This window comes from Kogia breviceps, chromosome 14 (assembly GCF_026419965.1).
Source record: "Kogia breviceps isolate mKogBre1 chromosome 14, mKogBre1 haplotype 1, whole genome shotgun sequence".
Lineage (NCBI taxonomy): Eukaryota > Metazoa > Chordata > Mammalia > Artiodactyla > Physeteridae > Kogia > Kogia breviceps.
Window position 1 is genome coordinate 27,642,455 of NC_081323.1, and position 23,745 is coordinate 27,666,199.

Genomic DNA, 23,745 nt, shown 5'->3' on the forward strand with positions numbered 1-23,745 from the left:
AGTGGAGTCTGGAATCCATCATGCCAACCCTCCCTCTCCTTTCTAGTTCCCTGAAGCGGGGACCTCTTGACTCTAGGCATGTCCTCCTGCATAGCTGAGTTCACCTTGTTAAATTTTCTCTGGGCAAGGCACCCACAGAAGGACTTGTCCTACAGGTTCATAGATAACCCAATGCCTTGCATATAGATGGTGCTCAGTAAAGATCTGCAGAATCGTTTAATTTATTTGGGTATTCATCACTTGTAGACCCATCTAGAGAAACAGCTATAATTAAAAGGCCATGTGGGGACTTCCCTTGTGGCACAGGGGTTAAGAATCCACCTGCCAATGCAGGGGACACGGGTTCGAGCCCTGGTCCAGGAAGATCCCACATGACGCGGAGCAACTAAGCCCGTGCGCCACAGCTACTGAGCCTGCGCTCTAGAGCCTGCGAGCCACAACTACTGAGCCCACGTGCCGCAACTACTGAAGCCGCGTGCCTAGAGCCCGTACACCGCAACGAAGAGTAGCCCCCACTCGCCGCAACTAGAGAAAGCCTGCGCACAGCAAAGAAGACCCAATGCAGCCAAAAATAAATACATAAAATTAATACATTTTAAATAAATAAATAAATAAAAATAAAAGGCCATGTGTAAGACAGACACCAAAGATCTTGTTTGCCATTGTAGAACTGGAACTAAGGGCAAGGAAGGCAAATATTACCTTTATTTTTGAATGATGAACATTAATGGTCATTGAAAGTTGATTTTTCCATCCCTGATGCCTAAGCCATGGGACTGATCCTGCCCCGGGTCTCTGGGCAGAGTGAAGATGCTTTTGTGCCTAGAATAGTACCTAGCACGTAGTAGGTGCACCACCTCAAACGCTGAATGAGTGAGTGAAGGAATGAACATTGGGGGTGTATTAGTTAGGACTCTTTGTTATAAATAGCACAATCTCAACTTAAACTGATTAAACAGAAGTAGAAAATATTACCTGACGTAATTGAAAAGTCTAGGGGTAGATGCCTTCAGGCATGGCTGGATCCAGGCCTGCAAATGATTACTGGGGAACCTCTCTCTTTCCTTATCTCAGATCTGGCTTTCCTATATGTTGTTTTCTGTCTTAGGCAGGCTCTTGGGAGCAGGTGATGGCAAAGATGGTTACAGCAGTTCTGGTCTTACATTCTACCAGCTGAGTAATCCTTGCAGAGAAAGGCATCCTAGACTTGGCCTGGGCTAGGGAATGAACCAATCACTGAGACCAAAGTGATCCGCTAGTTTCATTGGCCAGGTCTGCGTATGGTTGCCCCCTGGAGCCAGGGTATTGGGAAGACAAAGACTGAGGCTTGGGGAAGAGAGGTCACCAAAGCGAAGGGGAGGTGATGGTCCCAGAATCAGAAGGAGCAGGCACTGAGCAGGGGTAGACAGCTGACGTCTCTTCCAGAGCTGGATGCCAAAGCGTCTTCCCATGGCATGTGAAGGATGCAGCAAGCTCATGTTTTAGAAGATGATAGTGCTTAGAAACAACAGACACCAACCTGATCCTATACCCACAGAGTCGGCTTGAAGAATAATGATTAAACACAACCCCAATGAGTCAGCTCACCTGGAGTGGGGCTTACTCTATTCCCGACTGTGCACTAGGAGTCAACATTCTTGTTTGATCTGAACAGTCACCCTGGGGACACGCATTATGCCCACTTTACAGATGAGGAGACTAAGTCTTCGGTTCAGGAATCCTCTCGAGCTCTCCTAGCTAGTAAGCGAAGGGGCAGATAATCCCACCCTCTTATTTCTGACTCCCTAGCTTGGGCACTTCTTGGGCCCATCTGTGTTGCTGGGCCTGCCATCTCTCAGATCTGCTTTTCCCCGTGATGCTTGCCCCTCACCCCGGGGGTGGCACAGATGGCCGCCCGCAGGCTTGGGTCCCCCCAGCCGAGCACTCCTCACAGAGGGGCATTCATGGGTGCGCCAGGATGTGGCCTGAGAAGGTGAGGGGGAGGTCCCACGCCAGCCAGCCCCAGGCCATTGTGATGAGTATGGTGTGGCCTGAAGAGTAATTCTTGAATTGGCTGAACAAAATGGAGCCCTGGTCTTGAGCCCATGAACTTCCATCCTAAAAGGGAGGCGAACTTACAGTGGCTCCTCGGACCCTCAGCGGATTAAAGGGGAAGGAGTGAGACCTCAACGCCACAGGAACATCACCACCCTTCCGAGGCGGAAGGGCCAGACCCCGTCATCTGAAGGGAGAAGACTTGCTCTGAGGAGTGGGGCAGAGTTACCAAGAGCCTGGGGTGGTATTTGACAGACAAGGTATCCTTGGATCCTGATGGGTGAGAAGTGGGTAGTATTCTCACTCCCTCCTGGTCCAAGTCCATCAGAATTGAGTTGAGTGCACTTGAGTGCAAACGTCCAGCCATCCTCTCACTGGAGGCCCAGGGCCTCTGTGGAGACCATCCTGAGGTCACTCTCACCCTCGCTCTCTTGGTGCTACACAGCTGCTGTGTTTTGAGGACACAGAGAAGGATCCTGAATTTTCCCATAAATCTGCTTAGTTTAGGAGCTATTTATATTCTCCATAGCTTTCAGGCACTGGGCAACTTTTTTTTTTTTTTTTTTTTTTCTGTGGTACGCGGGCCTCTCACTGTTGTGGCCTCTCCCGTTGCGGAGCACAGGCTCCGGACGCGCAGGCTCAGCGGCCATGGCTCAAGGGCCCAGCCGCTCCGCCACGTGTGGGATCTTCCCGGACCAAGGCACGAATCCGTGTCCCCTGCATCGGCAGGTGGATTCTCAACCACTGCGCCACCAGGGAAGCCCTGGGCAACTTTTAAATCAAGGGTGTGAGGACTTTGAACACATGAATTTAAGTTTTAAAATAAAGGGAGAGGGCTTCCCTGGTGGCGCAGTGGTTGGGAGTCTGCCTGCGGATGCAGGGGACGCGGGTTCGTGCCTTGGTCCGGGAAGAAGCAGGGGTAGACAACGGGAGAGTCCTCTCTGCAACGCGAGAGGCCACAACAGTGAGAGGCCCGCGTACCACAAAAAAAAAAATAAATAAAATAAAGGGAGAAAGAGAAAATGAAGACATTGAGTTAAAGAAGCAAACATGATAACTAGGAAGAGAGGGAGGTTTTAATCCACGCTAGTTTCTCTATACGGTTGTCAAATTTAGCTCAAAGATTCCTAGTAAAAAGGGAAATAGGATGTTTGCAAGTCCTTTCTGTCGTAAAGGTAGAAATATGCCAATTTTGAAAGGTATACTTTTTTCTTCACATTAAATTCCGAAAGATGTATCTTGTGGGACATTTTATAGAACAAGATGTAAGCAGCAGAACGCTCCCCTGTAGCCCCTGTTACTACGCCAATAAAGGGTGAGGGCAAAACACAAAGTCTACGTATTAAATATACCGTAGTTTCCTGGGGAAGGCAATACCATAAATGCCTGAATAGAAAGCAAACACGAAAATAAGATAATCTTTCATTTGCTCAAAATGTTTTTTGGCTCTTTGAATATATAAACTCTCAGGGATCTAGATAAAATAGTCTACATATACTATTTGATTTTATAATTTAATTACACACATTTAAAGTCATATATGATATAAAATGGTATATTTAAAAATATATCACGTTTCCGTTTCCATTTCAGAAAAACAATAGTAGTCTAATTATATTCCTGTACGGTCCACTTCAGTGTCTTCCTCACTGGGGTTACATTTCGTGTCATCTCCCACGGTTTTCAGAGAATAATGACTTTGTTTCCCGCTAATGGGTGTTGAGCAGCATCACCTTTCGAATTCACATATCATGTCCCCGCTGGAAACGGCATCCCAAGCCCCATATGCCCATTTGTCTGGTATCAGAGTCCCGCACCCTCACCCCACTTATGTAACGAGGCGGATAAATTTGTGATCACCTCCTCACAAAGACCGATAGTGTAGATTTTTTTTTTTTTTTTTTTTTTTGCGGTACGCGGGCCTCTCCCGCTGCGGAGCACAGGCTCCAGATGCGCAGGCTCAGCGGCCATGGCTCACGGGCCCAGCCGCTCCGCGGCATGTGGGATCTTCCCAGACCGGGACACAAACCCGTGTCCCCTGCATCGGCAGGCGGACTCTCAACCACTGCGCCACCAGGGAAGCCCTCGTGTAGATTTTTTAAATGATCTTTAAATGTCGTCAAACATACGCAACTAGAAGGTCATTCCTTTGAGAATCGTGCTCAAATTCCCTTGACTTGTATTCTTTATTTAAACAGGTGACTCCTCTAAGCATCTAAACCCAGACTTGACCGAGGTCATTTCCTGTCATGTGTCTTCCCCAAACACTACTTTGAGGTTGAAAACGATGTCATTGACAAGAACACCCTGTAACACAGGCGGCTTTGGTGGGACGACACTACGTTAAAGCGTTTGCAGTTGTTTTGTCGTATGGCCCTCGAGCAAGAGCTTAATCTGACCCTACTGCAGCCCCCTATCCTGAAGCCACCCCCCACTGGGAGATGTCACTGACTTAGAAGGGGGTGCCCTTCTGGGAAGCAGAGCCGGCCGTGCTTTTCTAGCTGCATGGTCTTGAGCAGGTCATGTAAACTTTGGGGCTTCCGTGTTCTCATGCGTGACATGAGGGGTTTAGGCTGGTTCAGAGAGGGGCTGGGGAAGCACCGGGGACCACCCGACAGCCCCGTGTTTGGGGCAGGGGTTGGTGTTCTCACCTAGTTCCCAAGTCAACAGAGTAATTCTGCTTTGATCTACTTTATATAAACGGATCCTAGGTAAAATTTCCTTTGAAGTAAAGATCCCTTTTTAAAAAATTTTCAAAACAGGGGGATAGGCCGTTATTGAGGTCTGCCTGCTCTGAAGTTGTCTGACCTCAAAGCCATCAGGGTCATAGTTAAATCTTCCTGTTGATGTCTAATGAGGATATGATGTGCCTGGTGATTGGGGCGGGAGTGTAGACAATGCCTGAAGGTTGGTGAGCTTATGCCATCTGGCAACACAGACCGTGGAGACTCCACTGTAAAGTCCCACTTCGCTGGAACCCCATCATCCTAGAAAACCAGCTCATAATTTTATGAGAAAGAAGCAAATGACAAGGAAGCAATGGTTCTCAAACTTTGCAGCATATTGGAATCACCTGGGGAGTTTTTAAAAATTCCAACGTTCAGGGCATACTCCACGTTAATTAAAGCAAACTCTGGAGGAGGGACCTAAACATCAGTAATTTGTAAGTTTCCCAATGTGAGTCTAATGTGCTGTCAAGTTTAAGAATAAGTGGCACTGGTACAGCCACTATGGGACACAGTATGGTGGTTCTTCAAAAGAGTAGACATAGAGTTACCATGTGATCCAGGAATCCCACTTCTGGGTACATACCCAAAAGAACTAAAAGCATGGTCTCGAAGAGATGTTTGTATACCCATATTCATAGCAGCATTACTCACAATAGCCAAAAGGTGGAAACAACCCAAGTGCCCATCAATGGATGAATGGATAAACAAGATGTGATATATATGTACAAGGTGAGCTTCCTTAAAAAGGAAGAAATTCTAACACGTGATACAGCATGGTTAAACCTGAAGGACATTACCCTAAGTGAAAGAAGCCAGTCGCAAAAGGACAAATACTGTATGATTCCGCTTATATGGGGTCCCTGCAGTCCCGTTCATAGAGACGGAAAGCAGAATGGTGGTTGCCAGGAGCTGAGGGTGGAGCAGGGTGAGGTGTGGAATGAGGACTTGTTTAATGGGTTTAAGGGTTTCAGTTTTGCAAGATGAGAGACTTCTGGAGATCAGTCGCACAATAATGTGAATATACTTAACACTACTGTACAATTAAAAATGGTTAAGGTGGTAAATTTTACGCTGCATGTATTTTATCACGATGAAATATAAAATAACACGAAAAGAATAAGTGGCATCACGTAATGCCTTGCTACTCAAAGTGCGATCCACAGGCGGGGAGCGTCAACACCTTCCAGGAACTCGTTAGAAATGCAGCGTCTCAGGTCCACTCCAGACCTGCTGCATCTGAACCTGCATTTTTCTTTTTCTTTCTTTCTTTCTTTCTTTTTTTTTTTTTTAGAAAGACAGTTCCACTATCACAGTGGGAATTTTATTTATTTTTTAAAATTTATTTATTTAATTAATTTATTTTTTGCTATGTTGAATCTTTGTTGCTGCACGAGTGGGGGCTTCTCTTGCTGTGGAGCACGGGCTCTAGGCATGCGGGCTTCAGTACTTGGGGCACATGGGTTCAGTCGTTGTGGCGCACGGGCTTAGTTGCTCTGTGGCATGTGGGATCTTCCTGGATCAGGGCTTGAACCTGTGTCCCCTGCATTGGCAGGTGGATTCTTAACCACTGCGCCACCATGGAAGTCCCTGAACCTGCATTTTTCAACAAGACCCCCCGTGTGGTTGGTGTGTACATTAGTCTTTGAGAAGCGCTAGTTGCGATGGACCGAATATTAGTCCAGGGTTTAGAAGATGGAGCAGACAATGTCATTTGTCCACCCAGCACCCACCTCCTCCCTTCCTACTTCCTGGAGACCCCAGCGTTCTCCAAGCAGCCATGTGCTTGGGAGGATGACCTCATACACCCCCACACACACCCCGTGGTCTTACTCCCATGGCCAGTGACTTGTGTAGGGCTGGGCATGTGGCCTGGTTTTGGCCAGTAGAAGGAAGGGAAGTTCTGCTGTAGAGGTTCTGCTGCCAAAGCAGAAATGACCTCTCCTTCCTTTTGAAGTTCTCATGTCAGGATGAGACCCGAGCAAATTCTATAGGCATCTCGGGACCTTGGGGGCAGCTAGACTGGTACTTGAAAAACAGAGCCACTGACTGACAAAATCCTGGGTCCACCTCACCAATGGATTTCTGATTATGTGAGATTAGAAATGTATTTATTGTTTAAGACCGTTTGAGTCAGAGTTCTCCATTCCTTGTAGCCCAGGGTTCCTCAGCCTTGACGCTCTGGATGTTTGAGACAGGATAATTCTTTGTTGTGGAAGGGCTGCTGTGTGCATTACAGGATGTGTGGCAGCAACCCTGATCTCTGCCCATCAGACGCCAGTGGCACTCTTGCCCCCCCAGTTGTGACATCGTGTCTCCAGATACATTGCCCCATGTTTGGAGGGGGTGACAATTGGCCCCCAGTTGAGGACCACTGTCGCAAAGGCACCCTCATGAATGCAAAGACCTTTCCTCGGTGGTCCGTGAGGAGGGTAAAAATCTCCATCTATGCTCCAGAATGTCTCAAGGATCCAAGTGTGTGAGAAAAGCAAACACACAAGGTGTTGCTAATGACTGGCTGTCTTTGATGCTGCTGGTGCTTTGATAACAATGTTGTACTTTCCATTTATTCTTTGAATAGGCAGAGATGTTTAACTTAACAGATGGCCAGTGCGGATAGGGAGTGGAATTTTCCCTGGGCAAAGTTGGTGACCCGGCCAGCACTCTCGCAGGCTCTTCCTCCCGCTCAGAAATCCTGATCTCTCACCGCCAGGCCCTGAACTGGGCCACCAACCCCGACTCACTGTCCCACGAGGTGATGGGTGCTGCAGATTCACGCAGTATCGCGTTTTCACAGATTGAGAGATGGTCATATTTAACTGCTGAAGAGAGAGATCTGTGTCCTCCACGTAATGTTGTATTCGCAGCTCACACATCCGTGGATTTGAGACTCGCAGAGTCGGTGGCTCCTGGACAAGAATCAGTCAACACACCGCGACCACTTTCCTTAGGAGCCCCGTGGCCCTGAAAATCAGTGCATTTGGATTCATCACTCCTTGGAGAGTTTAGTTTCATCCAAAATATTCCCTGGGGCAGGAAGGCTTACAAGGGGAGCTGGGCTTTACAGGAAGGTCTGGAGGAGAGTTGGGAGCATGGGGACGGGTTGGGGGACCAGTGCTGTGAAAGCCACAGATGCTTCTGGGGTTGAGGTCAAGTGTTTCCCGTGTGCCAGTGCAGTACGCAGCACTGGCGCTGGGGTGCAGAGCAAAGGCCGTTTGGGAGGCGCTGCGGGCCTTGGGGGCCTCACAACCTACTGGGGAGTACGTGGAGGGTGCTGAGTTGCTCTCCTACCCTCAGCCCGTATGGTTGTCATTTCCCCAGGTAAGTGCCCCCAGGAACACATCGACTACCCTGATTTTGTGTCCCATCCCCGCCCCTGCAACCTGTGTGCTTTGCAGGTCGCTAACCTGCTTTCTGAACCAGAGGGAAGACACATGTATCAGGCCGTAGTCAATGTCTTAGGCCTGGCGTACGATGATTTGACTGGAGAAGGCACACATTCACAGCTTCTGGAGGAAAAGCAGTGTTTTCCTTTGGGGGAGGGGCCGTGGCTTGCAGGCCCTGCTGCAGCCCGATTATTTCCAAATAGGAGTGGAGCTGAGGGTTGAACCAATGAACAAAGGGAGGCAGAGACGAGAGTCACGGGGAGATCAAGCGGGAGCCTTGATCAGACCACATGTGACCCACCTCGGGACATTTAGGTGGCACATGCTAGTAAACCTCCGTTAAGTGTAAGCCAGCTGGAACTGGATTTTCTGTTGCTTGCATCATAAACTAAGGAGCAAACCTCCAGTGGGGACTGGCTGAGAGGAGGCATCCAGGCAGAGAGGAGTGAGGGTGTCTTCACACAAACGAAGAGGATAGTGACCCTCATGTAGGGAAATGGCTGGTTCTGGTGGGCCCGCTTCACCCGGGGACACAGACATTATGTGTATGGAGACTCTACATCTGGAGGTCTGATGGGATATTCGGGACGCTGTGTACCTCTGCATCCTCATTAAGGCCCTAGGAGACTCACATCCAGGGGGAAGGTGGCCCATTGGCGGGGTGAGAGGGTTGAAAATACAGCTTTGCTAAGAGAGGGCATTTCTGCCTGTGGCTTGAGCAAGTCCTGCTGGGTTGGAAAAGCTGACTTTTCTGGCTGAATTTAGAACACAGGCGACCAGTCAGGTGACTTAACAAGAGAAAGGATTAGGGCCCCGGAAGAACACTGCCCCAGTTCCCAGGTGTCTCCCGAGCCTCTTGTCTGAAGGATGTCACGCTTGATAAAGGGGACAATTGCCTTACTGTGAAGATGCACCTGGGATGCAGTGGGGCAAGGAGCAGATCTGGGGCAACTCCCCACCTCGGAGATGTAGTTAGATGCAGGGCAGCAAGCAGGGCACAGATCAAGGTTACAGACCTGTGAAGATCTCCACTCAACCACCAGCCCATGGACTTGAACAGAAGAAACCCAGTACATTCTGAAGGGGGCTGAGATGCCAAGGAAACTGGCCAAGGAGTGGCCTGAGATTGCCCATCCCTCAGGGAGGTCCCTGAGCCTGTGTCCACAAGAAGTGGGGTGCTACAACAGTGAATCTTTTGGGGAGGCATCAACACCAAGCCCCTCAGATGTTAACAGGGCGGTGGATGGGGACCCACCCAAACCCAGAACTGGGGGCCACCATCTTGTCTGCTGGAGGAGCTGGCTTTACCACAAGGGCAAGGAATCCTCAATATTTCCTCAATACCGTATGTGCTATTGACCAATGGCAAACGAGTGTGTTTCCCACCTTCTCGTGTTTCCCACCTTCTCCTTCTCCAAATGGAGAATTCCCCTTCTGGAAATTCTTACTGCAGATATCCTGGTTTTTCCCATCGTTGCTGGCTATGTTGATGATGATGAACTTCAGAATTTAGTTCATAGGTTACCATCATCCCTTGAGTAGCTACTTCCAGACATGATGGGGAGTATGACGCATCTCACAGAAAATATGAACTTGAGTCTGAATCCAGTAACTGGATGAATCATAGAGCTCCACCCTTTGGGGGAGGGGTGAGTCTATTTCAGACAACTGTGGGTATTTCTGATGGTTACATAAGGGCAGGAGAGTGTACCAATGTCAGTTCATCAAAGGGGTGGACCATAGTGGGACGTTATGGTTACTGCCTTCACACCCACCCGCTGCTCTCTGGATAATCATCCTGATTTTGTGCAGGTAACTGTACTTGAACTCACAGCTTGTACAGCTTAGAGAAAGCTGACTCCACTCCCAGATCCAGGACTGGACATACAGCTGGATGAGGCTCTGCTTGGAAATCCTCAGAAACAGTTTCTCTCTCTTTAGAAACTTCTTCTTTTGGGGTTGAGATGTTGTGGGGGGGGCATGAGTGCTGGAACAGACATTTCATCACCATGAGGGGAACCAACCCCAACCGTAACCAACACAGGGAAGAAAAGTTGAAAGAATCAGAGAAAAGGATCTGCAACCCTGATGGTACCAGACCCACCCTCACTCTCAGGCTTCTGACTTATATCGTGTCTTCTTTAATATTTGAGCCAGTTAGAGTTTTCTGTACTTGCAACCAAACAACCAGCTATTACAGAATGAGATAAAAGCTAAAATAAAAATATGAAAAAAAACGCTGGAGAAGGTAGGTTCACTGGCTAAGAGAAGCAGGCTGTTTCTTTAAGCATTTAGGGTGGGAAGGTTGGCAAGGAACCCATCAGAGCTCTTAGCATCAATCCCACCCTTTTCATGGGGGTTTATTTATTGGGCTTATCTGAGACCATCACTAACATCCCCACCTAACCCGTGCAGGTGGGGATGCGTATGTTAAAGTTTCAGAGCAGTGCGTTGCACCTGGCATCTAAAAGTTCCCAATAAACGTTGGGCGGTGGCAGGATACTCGCCGTCTGTTGGCCCCAGCCCCCCGCCCCCGGAAGGCCGAGGGGGTTCCCCAGCTTCGTAACCGTCTCCCTCCCCATGGCTGTTGCAGAACATGGACCACATGTCTCCCAGGCTGAGAGCCTTCCTCTCTGAACCCATTGGAGAAAAGGATGTTGCCTGGGTAGACGGGGTCGGCTGTGAGCTTGCAATCAATCTGTGCACCAACGGTTTCAACAAGGTAATTCCTCTTTTCTTGTTTCTCCAACTTCTCTTTCAACCTGTATTCCCCTAATCCTGCCAGATGGCAGCCAGTGCCACGTGGCCCTGCCAGTGGCTGTCAGAGAGCAAAGCTGCCACTTGGCCGGGTGCCACATGCTTGGCTGGAGCCTACTGACCCCGCATGCTTGGGCAGCTGCCAGGGTCCACAGATAATGGGCAAATCGAATCACTGTGGCTCAGAGCAGCTGGGCTGTGCATGATTCACTTGGTGTTCAAACACCCAGGGGTCGACAGAAGTGAGCCGGCCGCCCGAGTCTGGGGCCGAGCTGTCAGGATGGATGATTTGGGTGCACTCCCCGGCCCCATGAAGAGACATGGGGGTCTCTTGTCCTATCAGGCCATGGCAGGTGGAGTCATAGCAGCCTGGTGTCTACACCAGAGTACGAGGAAGTGAGTTATTCTAAGATGTCACTAGCAGTCCGAGAAAAGGCTCAATGATGGCCAATGGAATCAGAACGTTCTCTTCTATGCAACTGTTTCTATGGTGCTATTATATAAGGCTGCATGAACCTTAGGAGAGGATGGGAGATATTCCCAAAGAGAACCCAGAGAAAGTGAGCGGGTGGGAATTCACAGGAGCCTTGCACACTCGGTTGAGAGAGGCACCACCAGCAGAGGTGCTGCTGCTTGTTCCCTTCAGCTTTAAAGTCAGCCCTCACCCCTGCGTGAGAAGAGGCTGCAGAGACGCCCAGGGAGGCGGGGAACTGCTGAGCGCGCAGCTGACGGTGAGATTGGTTTGCATCGGCCCAGCGCACGGCTGTGTCCAGGGGGCAGCTGGACGACTGGGCCTGTGGCACGCTGCCCTGCACCACTTGTTAAACATTCTGAATATCACCTGAATCTACCACAATCTAATACGCAATAGGTGGGATTGTCAGGAAGACAGATTGAGGTAGATTTGCTTCTTTCCTCCCAGATAAAGCAGAGAGGACCATTCCCAAGCAGAGAGTAGAGCAGGCAAGCCTGATTAGGGAAGACATTTTAAATTAAAAATTATTTTTTAGAAGAAATGATCGTCCCTTTTACTTTTCTATTGTGGTGTAACATATCCACACTGATGTTATGGGTTCAGCTCAGTGAGTTTTTACATAGATATACATGCACAGATCCACCACCCGGATCCGGTGATCAGGATCCTCGAGAATTCCAGAAGGTTCCCCTGTGTCTCTTGCCAGTCAACTCCACCCCCCCACTCCCAGAAGTCACTGCCATTCTGGCTTCTACCACCATTGGTTTAATGTCTCCATAGTTGTGAGATTTTGTTGTTGTTCAGTCATACTCATTGTTCAACAAATATTTTAATTTACATACGGTAAATTTCACCTTTTTTTAGTACACAGTTCTGCAAGTTTTGACAAATGCATGTAGTCATGTAGCCACTACCACAATCAAGGCCTAGAACAACCCCATCATGCCAAAATGTTCCCCTTACCCTTCACATTTCCCACCTTCAGCCCCTGGCAACTACTGATTTGTTTTCTGTCCCTAGAGTTTTGCTTTTTCCAATTTGTTTCAAGTGACTATAGGTAGGATGAGAGGCATATTAAAGATAAAGGAATGAATGAATAATGAGAAATTTTCAGGCATCCAAGAACTTCCTACACAGGGTCAGGGCTATAGGGAAGGAGGAACTGGCCAGGTCCCTGGAGATCTGCTCCTCTGTGTTTCCCACCTCCTGGCTAGCTATGACCAGCCCTCCCCTTTTAGACTCTACTCATTCCAAGGGCCACTAATTCCAGGCACTGATGCCAGGGGTTCACCTTCTTCCTTTGCTTTGAGCCCCTCACCCACCTGTGAATGAGATGAGAGGTCGCTGTCTCCACTTTACAAACGAGGAGACAGAGGCTCTGGAAAGTGAGTGCCTTGATCAAGGTCCTGAGTGAGGACAAGAACGGCCATGGATTATATGTTCACAAACCATCCAAGAAGATCAGGACCAGGAGGTCACCCTGGCAGGGAGGGGGCTTACACTGAGATTTGGTGATGAGACCCTGAATCAAGTGCTGGAGCCTGGCTGGGCCTATAAGAGGATCCAGGAGGAGACCCCAGTGTCGCACCTACAAGAGGATCAGGTGCTTCTGGGGGGGCTGGGGCTGTGGGCGGGGCCAGCAGTAAGAGGCAGGCAGATCCCAGCAGGGCGGCCGGCTCAGATGTAGCAAAAAAGCTGCAGGTTCCTGTAGTGCTTTCCATAGGCTTTATTTTTTAGAGCAGTTTTAGGTTTACAGCAAAACTGAGAAGAAAGTGCTGAGAGGTTCCCTATACCCCTGCCCCCATACACAGCCTCCGCATTACCAGCATCCCCACCGGAGTGGTAGGTTTCGTTCGGGACAACCTACACTGACAACGTTATCTCCCCGAGGCCCAAAGTTGACATTAGGGCTCACACTTGGTGTAGCGCATCCTGTGGGTTTAGACAAACAAGTGATGACAGGTATCCATCATGGTGATGTCCTACAGATCGCTTCTCTGCCCCACAATCCTCTGAGCTCCTGGGTTTTCACGCCCCGCCTGCAGAAGGCCTGGGCATGGCAGGCCCCTCCCCAGGCTGGGGTCCCTGGGGTTTCTTGGCTGTGAGCAGAGATCCCCTCAGGCTCCACCCCTGCTCATGGTGGCTTCCTTGGCCTGTCCCATGGGTGCTGGGCCTTTCTGAGGACCTGCTGGGATGCAGATGTGTGAGGCTGCCCTCAGCCCTGCTTGCCTGGGCCCCTCACTCACCACTCCCGAGACACCAGATGCTGGAACCCAAGGAGATGGGACACCAGCCCCACCCTGGGAGCCCAGGGTGCATCTGGGGGTGTTGATCATCCCTCTAGGGCTGTGGCCCTGGACAGGGGCAGGCATGGAGACACCTTCTCAAGCTCCCCCCAGCCTCTAAATTGAGTAATTTCTCCTCGATGCCTGCCCCACACAAGTCAAACTTTCATTTCTTCTACAGAGGCATGAAGTGCTCGGCGGGGTTGCCCCTATATCTCTCTGCACTTTCCCAGAGCTTTGTCTGTGGCTTGAACGGTTCTCCTGCTCAGTTGGAGTCCTGACTTTCAAAACTATGGATTCACCCAAGTCTCAAAAGTCAAAAATGTGTTTGCATTTTCTCTGGGTTGTTTCGTGCCTGCCCTTCCTTCCCCGGGGCTGATGTTCTACATCTTGGCCATCCAGCACGGCGGCCGTGGACCACTTGTACCTGTTGAGTACCGTCTGAATTGAGTTGTACTATAAATATAAAATACACACAGCCACGTTAAAGACTCAGTGCCAAACAAACAAAATGGAAAGCATCTCATCAATAATTTTAAAATTGATTACATGTTGAAATGATCATAATTTAGAAATATGGGAAAAAATACAAATTATTAGAATTCATTTCACCTGTTCTTTCCCCCTTTTGCTGTGGCTTCTAGAAAATTAAAAATTACACGTGTGCTGGCCTACATTAGGTTTCTACTGGACAGCGTTGGCCTAGATTTAACGGCGAAAGGGCTGCAAAGGTGAAAGGAATGACCAGAAGAGGGAAAATATGTCGTGCTCAAGATGTTCAAGGTGTCCGCGCCGGGTCTAGCTCCGCCTTATATTCTTCTGCCCCCCCCACCCTCAGCCCCATGCTCCACCAGACTGTTCATGAACCACAAATACATGGGGACCACCCTCCCGCGGACCCAAGGCCCCTCTTAAAATGAACTTTAGTCTCCTTCATGGCCCACCCCCTCCGGAAGCAAGCCCTCCTCCCACCCCCCACCCCCGCCCTGGCCAGACACGCTGCTGTTTCTAAACACTGAGTACCCAGTGGACCCCTTGCTGTCACATCCAAACTATCGATTGTTTTTTCCACATGTCCTGTTCAAGGCACAGCTCCCTTTGGCGTCCTCCCATATCTTCTCTGAAGAAAGGATTATTCTGGATTTCTTGTACTCCTCCTCTCCCTATGAAAACCCAATGGGAGGGGGGTGAATTGCCAGGCGCTCGGTAGATTCAGAGTCATGGGCAGTGCCCTATGCGGTTACTCCAACAGCGTGGAAGTAAGTTTCACATCCCACAGAATCTGGTTTGGCTCAGTACCCTTTGAAGACCCTACAAAATCATAACCATGAGCCTAAATCTTCCTTCTGAAACATACTTGGAAGATGAGGGAGCAGCAAATGTCCTGGATGCCCACCTGCTCCCCGAGCCTCTCTCACCTGATAGAACCAGCACCTGATGTTTGCTCCATGTCAGGCACTGATCTGAGTGCATTACATATACTTATTTCATTTCATTACCAAAAAAATCCCGTAAAGTATACTATTTCGTCTCTATTTTACCGATGAGAAAACAGGCACAAAGCAGCCAAGTGCATCACTCAAAGTCACTCAAGGTTAGAGAGACGAAATCTGAATCTGGCAGACAGGCTCTGGGGTGGGTAGTAGGGCAAGGGACCCCCCCACCCCGCCAGCTCTGCCTGATGCCCGGACCCTACAAGGAGTCAGTCACAGAAGCTTGGGGTTACCCTCTGCAGGGTTGCCAGGTAAAATACAGCACGCTCAAATTGAATTTGAGTTTCAGTTAAACAATGTGTTAGTGTAAGTGTGTCCTAGGGAGGCAGGCAGGAGGAAGAAAGCACAGTGGATTGAACATTCACGCTTCAGACAAGGAGTTTTACCCTGGAATGACTGACAGAGGCTGGATTTGCGAGGTTGTCTTTGGCACTCGGTGGCCCTGAAGGCTGAAGAGCCAACGCCCAGCTAGAGAAAAAGAAAGTTGTTCATCACACAACAAAGCCTGGTGGTGCTGTAAAGTCCATTTACCACGGGTGCTGAGGGGATGGGAACTGGCAGGGGGTAAGCTTGACAGTGAGGGGCCGAGACTACGTGTCTCTGTTTGAAAGGCCGGGTGTCATAGTGGAGATGAAAAATTATTTTTTTGGCTGCTCCACGCGCCATGGGGGATCTTAGTTCCCTGACCAGGGATCGAACCTGCGTCGCCTGCAGTGGAAGCACGAAGTCTTAACCACTGGACCGCCAGGGAAGTCCCTGAAACTTTTAATGAGCGTGGACCAGGACCTAATCTGCCGACCCAGTGCAAGATGAAGATGGGCGGCCCCCTGTTGAAATTCATCAGGAATTTCAAGATGGTGGCAGCACAGCAGCAAACCAAGTGGGGCTCTGAACACAGGGACTGTGTGACGGCATGGGTTCACTCACCATGGACCCCGGACTCAAATATCGCTGCTGTTTCGCAAGGAACAGGCACGGCACGCTGGAGGCTTGTCCAGACCTGCTCACGATTGGGATGTGGAGGTGACGGAAGTCTTCTCTTGAGCTGCCAACCTGCCACATGGGCAAAGGCTGCCTCAGGAAGGAATGAACATCCCTGGCCAGGGTGGCGGGAGGTGGGGACATCTGTCAGAGTATCTGCATCACTCTCCCTGCAGCCAAGTTTTTCTGAGCTTTGGCCCAAGGAGGCAGAGGGTGGCTCCTCTTCCCCCTGGTTAGGGGCTCGCTCTCTAGAGCCCGCAGAGAAACCCAGAGGGCTTCCTTTCATCAGGGCCATGATGGGAGCCTACGACTCCTGCTTCTCTGGGGAGCAGGGAGAAGCAGGCTGACTTCCCAAGAGAAAGGGCAGAAGGGAGCATCAAGTTGCCACTTGTGTCTGGAGGCCAAAAGATGAGGCCTTCTTGCCTGTGGCTTTCCTGGAAAGTTTGCCTCTGGTCCTGCGAGCCACGAGGTCCCTGGCATCCTGGCTACTGGGCATGGAGGGACATGGAAGCTCTGGTTACCCGAGCAGCCGAAGCCAGGCCTCAGGATGGCGGAGGTGCCAGGCCAGGCTGCGGATGGGTGGGGTGTGCTGGAATGAGGCCGAGGACAGGAGTCTTACCTCCAGGGTTCTCAGTGACCCATCTGGAGAATGGACGGGGTGCACGTCAGGATCCGAAGCAGGCAAACATATCAGGGGTCTGAGCCTGCCCATGGGGCTCAAAAGCGTCACTTACTACTATTATCACCAATGTTCTCTCTCCTGGGACAAAGCTCTGCACCTCCCATACTTATTGCAGCAATGGGCTCAATCAACATTCAGTAAATGTTCATTTTTTAAAACGTTGAATTAAAAAACATCTCAGGGACTTCCCTGGTGGTGCAGTGGTTAAGAATCTGCCTGCCAATGCAGGGGACATGGGTTTGAGCCCTGGTCCGGGATGATCCCATATATCGCGGAGCAAATACGCCCATATGCCACAACTACTGAGCCCACATTCCACAACTACTGAAGCTTGCGCGCCGACAGCCCATGCTCCACAACAAGAAAAGCCACTGCAATGAGAAGCCCGCGCACTGCAACGAAGAGTAGCCCCAACTCACTACAACTAGAGAAAGCCCACGTGCAGCAACGAAGATCCAGCACAGCCATAAATAAATAAATAAATAAACTTAAAAAAAAAAAAAAAAAAACCTCAGTAAAATCACCCCTGAAAAGACGAGGATGCTGACAAAGTAAAATGAGATCATTCTAATCAATTACACCACTTTTTCAAAAAGATGATTAAAGTAGCAATTTAAAATGACCGGGCTTCTCTGGTGACGCAGTGGTTGAGAATCTGCCTGCCAATGCAGGGACACGGGTTCAGGCCCTGGTCTGGGAACATCCCACATGCCGCGGAGCAACTAAGCCCATGTGCCACAACTCCTGAGCCTGAGCGTCTGGAGTTTGTGCTCCGCAACAAGAGAGGCCGCGACAGTGAGAGGCCCGTGCACCGCGAGCGATGAAGAGTGGCCCCCACTCACTGCAACTAGAGAAAGCCCTCGCACAGAAACAAAGACCCAACACAGCCAAAAATTAAATAAATAAAAATTTATTTTAAAAATAAATAAATAAATAATAAAATAACCATGAAATCCTAGCTTTTGTCTCTTTTCATCAACTGGATCTGGACTAAAAAAGTTTTTTTTAACCCCAAACTCCAATGCTTGGGTATATTTTATGACTGGAATTCAGCTTCTATTTAATTTGTCTTTTTAAAAATGCATTCATTTTGGTTAAGATGAAGTTTGCTTGGTTTTATAATACATACATAGATACATATATAGATATATGTATAGATATAGATATAGATATATGTTTTATAATACATATATAGATATATGTATATGTATACATATATACATATATAGATGTAAAATACATAGATGCCAGTGGGTTTTCCTGGAGGGGGCCCAGGACTCAAGGCCTGGACACTGGTTCCCATTCACTCCAGGCCGGAGAGCCGGGCACTGAACGTGGCCTTCCCCGTTCATGTCCCGGCCAGTCTGTGGCCTTGGATATCTCTTTCTCCTTGTGGCCCTTGCCCCTCATGACTATCAGTGATGAAACAGCACAAGAGGAATGAAAAGCTGTGGGACCAGGACTCAGAAAACCAGAGAACACCACACAACTTGTGGAGCACTTAATCTTTACATGTGTTTTTCATCCAGAGACCCTTCAGAAGGGGAAAAGGGACAAGGTTCAGCATGCTTGATACCTTGTCTGCTCCTCCCACAGGGCTGCATCTTCCAGGACAAGAAAGGAATTTGCATTTCTCCACTGGTCTCACACTGAATTCACTTAATCCAATTTGCAGGGTGGGGCGGGGCAGATGAAGGGCCTTCGGAAGATGCAGAAACTGAACCCCAGGCTCTGCAGGTTCTCACTTCAGGTTAAGTGAGTTGCCTGGAGTCATGCAGCGGGTTTGCAAAAACAAACTGATACTAAGGTGCCCTTCACCTGCCAGTCCCAGGTGCAGTGGTTCTCAGTTGCGGGAGATTCTGTCCCCTGGGGGACACCTGGCAATGTCTGGAGATGGTCATGATTGTCACAATTCAAGGTAGGGGGTGTACTGCTGGCATCTAGTGGGTACAGGCGAGGGATGCTGCTAAACTTCCTACAATGCACCTGAACACAGAATTATCCCAAATGCAACGGTGTCAAGAGTTAGAAACCCTGTGCTTGAACAATTGAGAAAGTGGCAGGGTGGGGAGCACCTCTAATTTCTGTGTGTGTTTCAAAGAGAGAAATATTAGATCCGAGGCCTGAAGGGAGCATCAGAGGTACACGAGGCTCTTACTACTCAAAACATTGTTCTGGGACCAGCATTAGAAATGCAGAGTTTCAGGCCTCACCCCAGACTTACTGAGTCAGATCCTGCCTTTTTAACAAGACCTCAAGGACATGTTCAGGTTCCTTCCAGGCTAGACGGCCCCCAAAGCCACCTGTAAAGATGGACATTTAACTTGACCTCACATCTCACCCAGGCCAGTGTCCAAATCTGCTTCGCCAGGGTCAGGGTTTCAGGGACAGCCCTTCTCCCTTGAATATGACCTGTGCCCCCTCCTTTGATTTGCCAGGGGAGGGAGAGCACAGCTGAGTACGTTTCCCGTGTTCCTCCATGCAGGCCTACATGCTGTTGGGACAGTTCCTTCTGATGCACAAGAACGAAGCCGAGTTTCAGAAGTGGCTCATTTGCTGCTGCGGTGCCACCAAGTATGAGGCCCAGGAGAGCTCAAACTGCCTGAAGGAGTGGTGCTCCTGCTTCCTGTAGACCTTCCCCCCGCACTGCTGCTAGGAAATGGTACCTCTGCACTGACTCTGGGCTCCAAGTCGTTATTTTTCTTTTCCACTTTATTGACACACATTTGTTATAAAAAGTAGTTCAAGAGTGTAAAGAAGGACAAACACAAGAAAAATGACCCCCAGATTCTACCACCCAGAAACGGCCATCATTCACCAATATCATGCCAACTGTCTCTTAGCATAAATTTATCTAAAGGAATGGATAATTTTATTTAAAAATGGAAATTAAATTTTAAGTCAGCGTAGCAGTTATCTATTGCTGCATAACAAATGAACCCAAAACATAGCCGCTTCACGCACACAATCATTTTGTCTCGCTCAGTTTCTGAGGGTCAGGAACTGAGAGATGCTTAGCTGGGTGGATCTGTCTCAGGGTTCCCTGTGTGGTTACAAACTGTGGGCCTGGGAGCAGGTTGGTGGGGGCTAGGGGACCCACTTCCAAGAAGGCTCCTCGGCTGGTGGCCCCAGGCCACAGGTGGTCTCTGAGTGGGCCTCCCTCGGGCTATGATGACTGGCATCTAGCTTCCCCCAGAGAGGGTGACCCAGGAGGGAATAAGAGAGTAGGAAGCTGCAGTCTTTCATGACCTAGACTCTGATTCACACAACATCACTTCTGCCTTGTTCTAGTTTTAGAACCAAGTGCCTACATCCTCAAGGGAGAATTAAACTTTCTTGAAATAGCAAATAGTATGCAAACATTTTTAAGAGCATCACAGACAGATTTTTGAGATATAATCTACCTATGGTAAAACTTGCCCTTTTTAGGTGCATAGTTCTATGAACTTTGACAAATGCATTGTCCTGTAACCACCACCATCATGGAGATAAACATCATCTTCATCACCCCAGCGAGTTCCCTGGAGCCTCCCTGTAGTCATCCCTCACTCCTCCCCAGCCCTTGGCAACCAAGGGTCTGTTTTCTGTCCTTAGACTTTGGACTTTTCCAGAAAACTGTATAAATGGAATCACACAACATGTAGCTCTTTGAGGTACATTGTTTTCTTTCAGTTGGTATAATTCAGTTGGGATGAATCCATGATACAGTCCTCTTAAACTTAAGAAACGTAGCAGGTGTTGTTGGTGTCCAGCCCATATCCTGGTGGCATTCACTGTTCTAGGAGAGTCCGTTACTTCCCTCAAAAGCACCTGAATCTCCTCAGCCTGAGGGGTTCTCTGGCTGCAGGAGTGGGGTCAGCCCATGCACAGGGCAGAGAAGAAGTACCTGGGAGTTAACACTCAGGGGAGCCGTTAATCATGGGTGGAAGTTGATGGCCAAATGCCCTAGGTCCTCTCCCTATGGGTGGGACAGCTCTGACGCAGTTTTCCCCAGCTCTCTACGGGGGCTAAGCCGAGCTCCCCATAAAGAGTGGCCCCTGCTCTTTAACACCCGGCCTTGCTTCCTTCCCCTCCCTGCCTTGATTTCCCACTCCCCTACCAGGGCTTCCTGGGACCACCCTCTATACACAATGAAATACTCAAATTTTAGAGTCTGCTTCCAGAAGAACCTAACCTAAGACAACAGTGTTAAGATTTAATTTTATTTTAACAGAAGAAAAAAAGTGGAACTGAACTGAAAGAATTGCTGAACTTCACTGAATTTTTTTATCACTAGATATAGTAATTTCTAAATCAATTTCTTCTGAGTTTAAAGAATAACGTGGAGAAAGCGGTTAGAGAGAAGTTAGTATCATTAGGTTTATTTTAAACTTTGTTTTTCAATATTAGATGGTATAAATTCCTACCAAACAAAGAAATAAAAGTAAAAAGAAATTAACACTTTTACTTCTTCCCTCTCAATTTTTAGTTGGTTTTATTGTTACTTTTAATTTGTGAAGGTTTAGATAGTGTATGCGTTCTTCCCATAAGCATACCCCCTGCAGTTACTTAGTTTTAGTTGCATATTTAAGAGCTTATCATTAATCTTTGTATCATTATGTTAAAAATCATAGCTTTGTCATTCCTGAATTCTTTATTTTGACACATCTCTTTGTTCGTCGAGTTGGATCACTGTATCAGTCAGAATAGGCCACAGAATGCTGCTATAACAAACAAACCCCCAAATCTCAGTGATTTAGCCAACCAAGGTTGATTTCTCTCTCATGGTACATGTCCAGTATATGTCATCAGGAGAGCTCAGGAGCTGAAACGACTGTGAGGAAGAGGGGTCGATACTGACTCTTGGCCCAATATCTGTAGTTTGGGGGCATCCATGACTTAATACATAATTTCAATGAGTATTTATGGAGTGTCTAAGGTTCTGAGCATGGTTAGACACTGTGGGAAAAGCAAGGGAAAGAAATATGAGTTTCTGTGGTTTCAAGGAGCTTACAGCCGAGAAGTGATGGGAGAGGGGAGGGCAGAACAGCCCAGAGGTGGTGGGGGAGGTGCAGGTGGGGGTAGGGAGTGTGGCCAGGGGGCAAACAGCCAGTAAAGGGGTCTCTGTGTCAGGTGCGGGTCACGCTTTATCACTGTGGGCAGCTGACCTCAACCCTGCTGGGGACTCAGGAATCGGTGTAGACACGTGTTAATTCACCCCACCCTGGGGTGTCCATCACACCTTCTCTGTCGTTTGTTGAGGGCTACTCCCCCGGGAAGTTAATCACTCAGCTCCCAAGCCAGCCGCGTGGTGAAAATGAACCCCACTGAGAAGGTGTTCAGGCCCAGAAGGGCAGGCACGGGCACCCAGGCAGTGACGGCAGGGCACATGGCGGGGCAGGACGCTGACAGCTCTGCCACAGGTGGGGTCTGGAGTAGCCCTGGCTTTGAGAACAGACGCAAATTCCTGCACCTGGTAAGAGCTTCCTGTGTGGTAGCTCTAAAAACCTAAGTTTTAAAATGTGCAGCACTGACTGTGTATCATTATTGAAAGAAAGGGGAGGTGGGTACGGATGAGTGTGGCCAGGGAAGGCTGCTAGGAGGAGGTGTTAAAAGGGGAGGTCAGGGTTGAGTGAGCTGAGGATGGAGAAGAAGGAGGGGAGGAAGCTGGGGGACCGGGAGGTGGGGAGAGAAGGAGCTATGAGGGGAAAGACAAGCCCAACTGGCACAGAGAGAGTGAGCTGAGGACCCTGCAGGAGAGGTAAGGGGTGGGGCTGTGGGCTGCCAAGTGCGAGGCTCTCCCGCCCCTGCCCCTACCGTTTCCCCCAGACAGAGGCTGAGTGTGAGAGGCTAGCTGGCCCCATTTCAGAAGCCTCCATCTTGAGGAAGGCTAGTGCTCTCAGCAGTTGGCAGGACCGGGACACAACTGGGCTGGTAACCCAGGATAGTGGGCCCTGCTCCCACCCCTAAGAAAGACGCTGTAGCAACTGATGTGAAAAATACCCATAACCCTCCTCTCCTCCTGGTACCCACACCCTTCACAAAGACTCTGCAGCTCCGCCTGTCAAGAGTCCATCTCCCTTCCTGCTGCATCTGGACTGACCCTGTGACTTGCTTTGGCCAAAGGCATATGGCAGAGGTGACACCGTGACAGGTGTGAACCCCCTGTGACCACCACACAAACGAGCCTGGGTTCGCTCACTGGAGGACAAGAGACAGGTGGCCACCGCCTCGGCCAACGGCCAGCCAACCTCCAGACATGCAGGTGAGGCCTTCCTGGACCAGCCCACCCATCAGCTGACCTCAGACCCGTGAGTGAGTCCAGCTGAGGTCAGAAGTGCTTGGCCCAGATGAGAAAAACCACCCAACTACCCCAAAGACGTGTACAAATACATCGCACTGTTTTAAGCCACTGTGTTTTGGGGGCAGTTGGTAGGGCAGCTGTAGCTAACTGATAAATTCCCACGTGAGGCCTGGGAGTGTGGAGTATCTCTGGGTATAAACTGAGAACCTCCTACTTTACCTATATTTTAGAAAGCCTCCTGATGGCATCCTGGTGGGTGGAGATAAGGAGAGGGGTCACCACGGGTCACACACAGAATCCAAGCGACTGTGATGGGGGTGGAGCAGGAGAACAAAATATTTTTTTTTAAGTGTGTCTTGGGGTGGGAGGAGGTGGGACAAAGCTGTGACAATCTCAGGGCGAGACCGGAGTGTCCATTGTGTGACCAGCTGTGGGTGGTCTGGGGTGACTGATTCCTGGAAAGCTCTGAAAGGAAGCTTGAGACAAACCTTTAAGCAAGTGTTTCTGGAAATATATATAAATTTTAACCGATAGCTGTTCTAAATCTTTACAAGTAGGAATACAAGGGGTTGATTCAGCGCACACCACACCAGCCCTTCACTCGCGTTCCCCAAGTCCTCCTGGGGCGAGAAGGTGGCATTTT

At 49.2% G+C, this 23,745-nt stretch overlaps 1 protein-coding gene across 1 annotated transcript in view; it reads left to right on the plus strand.

Annotated features, from left to right (window-relative positions):
* The window catches only part of BANF2 (BANF family member 2), a 34,595-nt gene extending 13,151 nt beyond the window's left edge, over positions 1-21,444 (plus strand). Inside the window, exons 2-3 of the mRNA XM_059039130.2 lie at positions 10,740-10,868; positions 19,305-21,444. Of these exons, the coding sequence (XP_058895113.1) occupies positions 10,743-10,868; positions 19,305-19,451 (273 nt within the window). The 5' untranslated portion in view covers positions 10,740-10,742 and the 3' untranslated portion in view covers positions 19,452-21,444. The remainder of the gene's footprint in view (positions 1-10,739; positions 10,869-19,304) is intronic.
* The last annotated feature ends 2,301 nt before the right edge of the window (positions 21,445-23,745 follow it).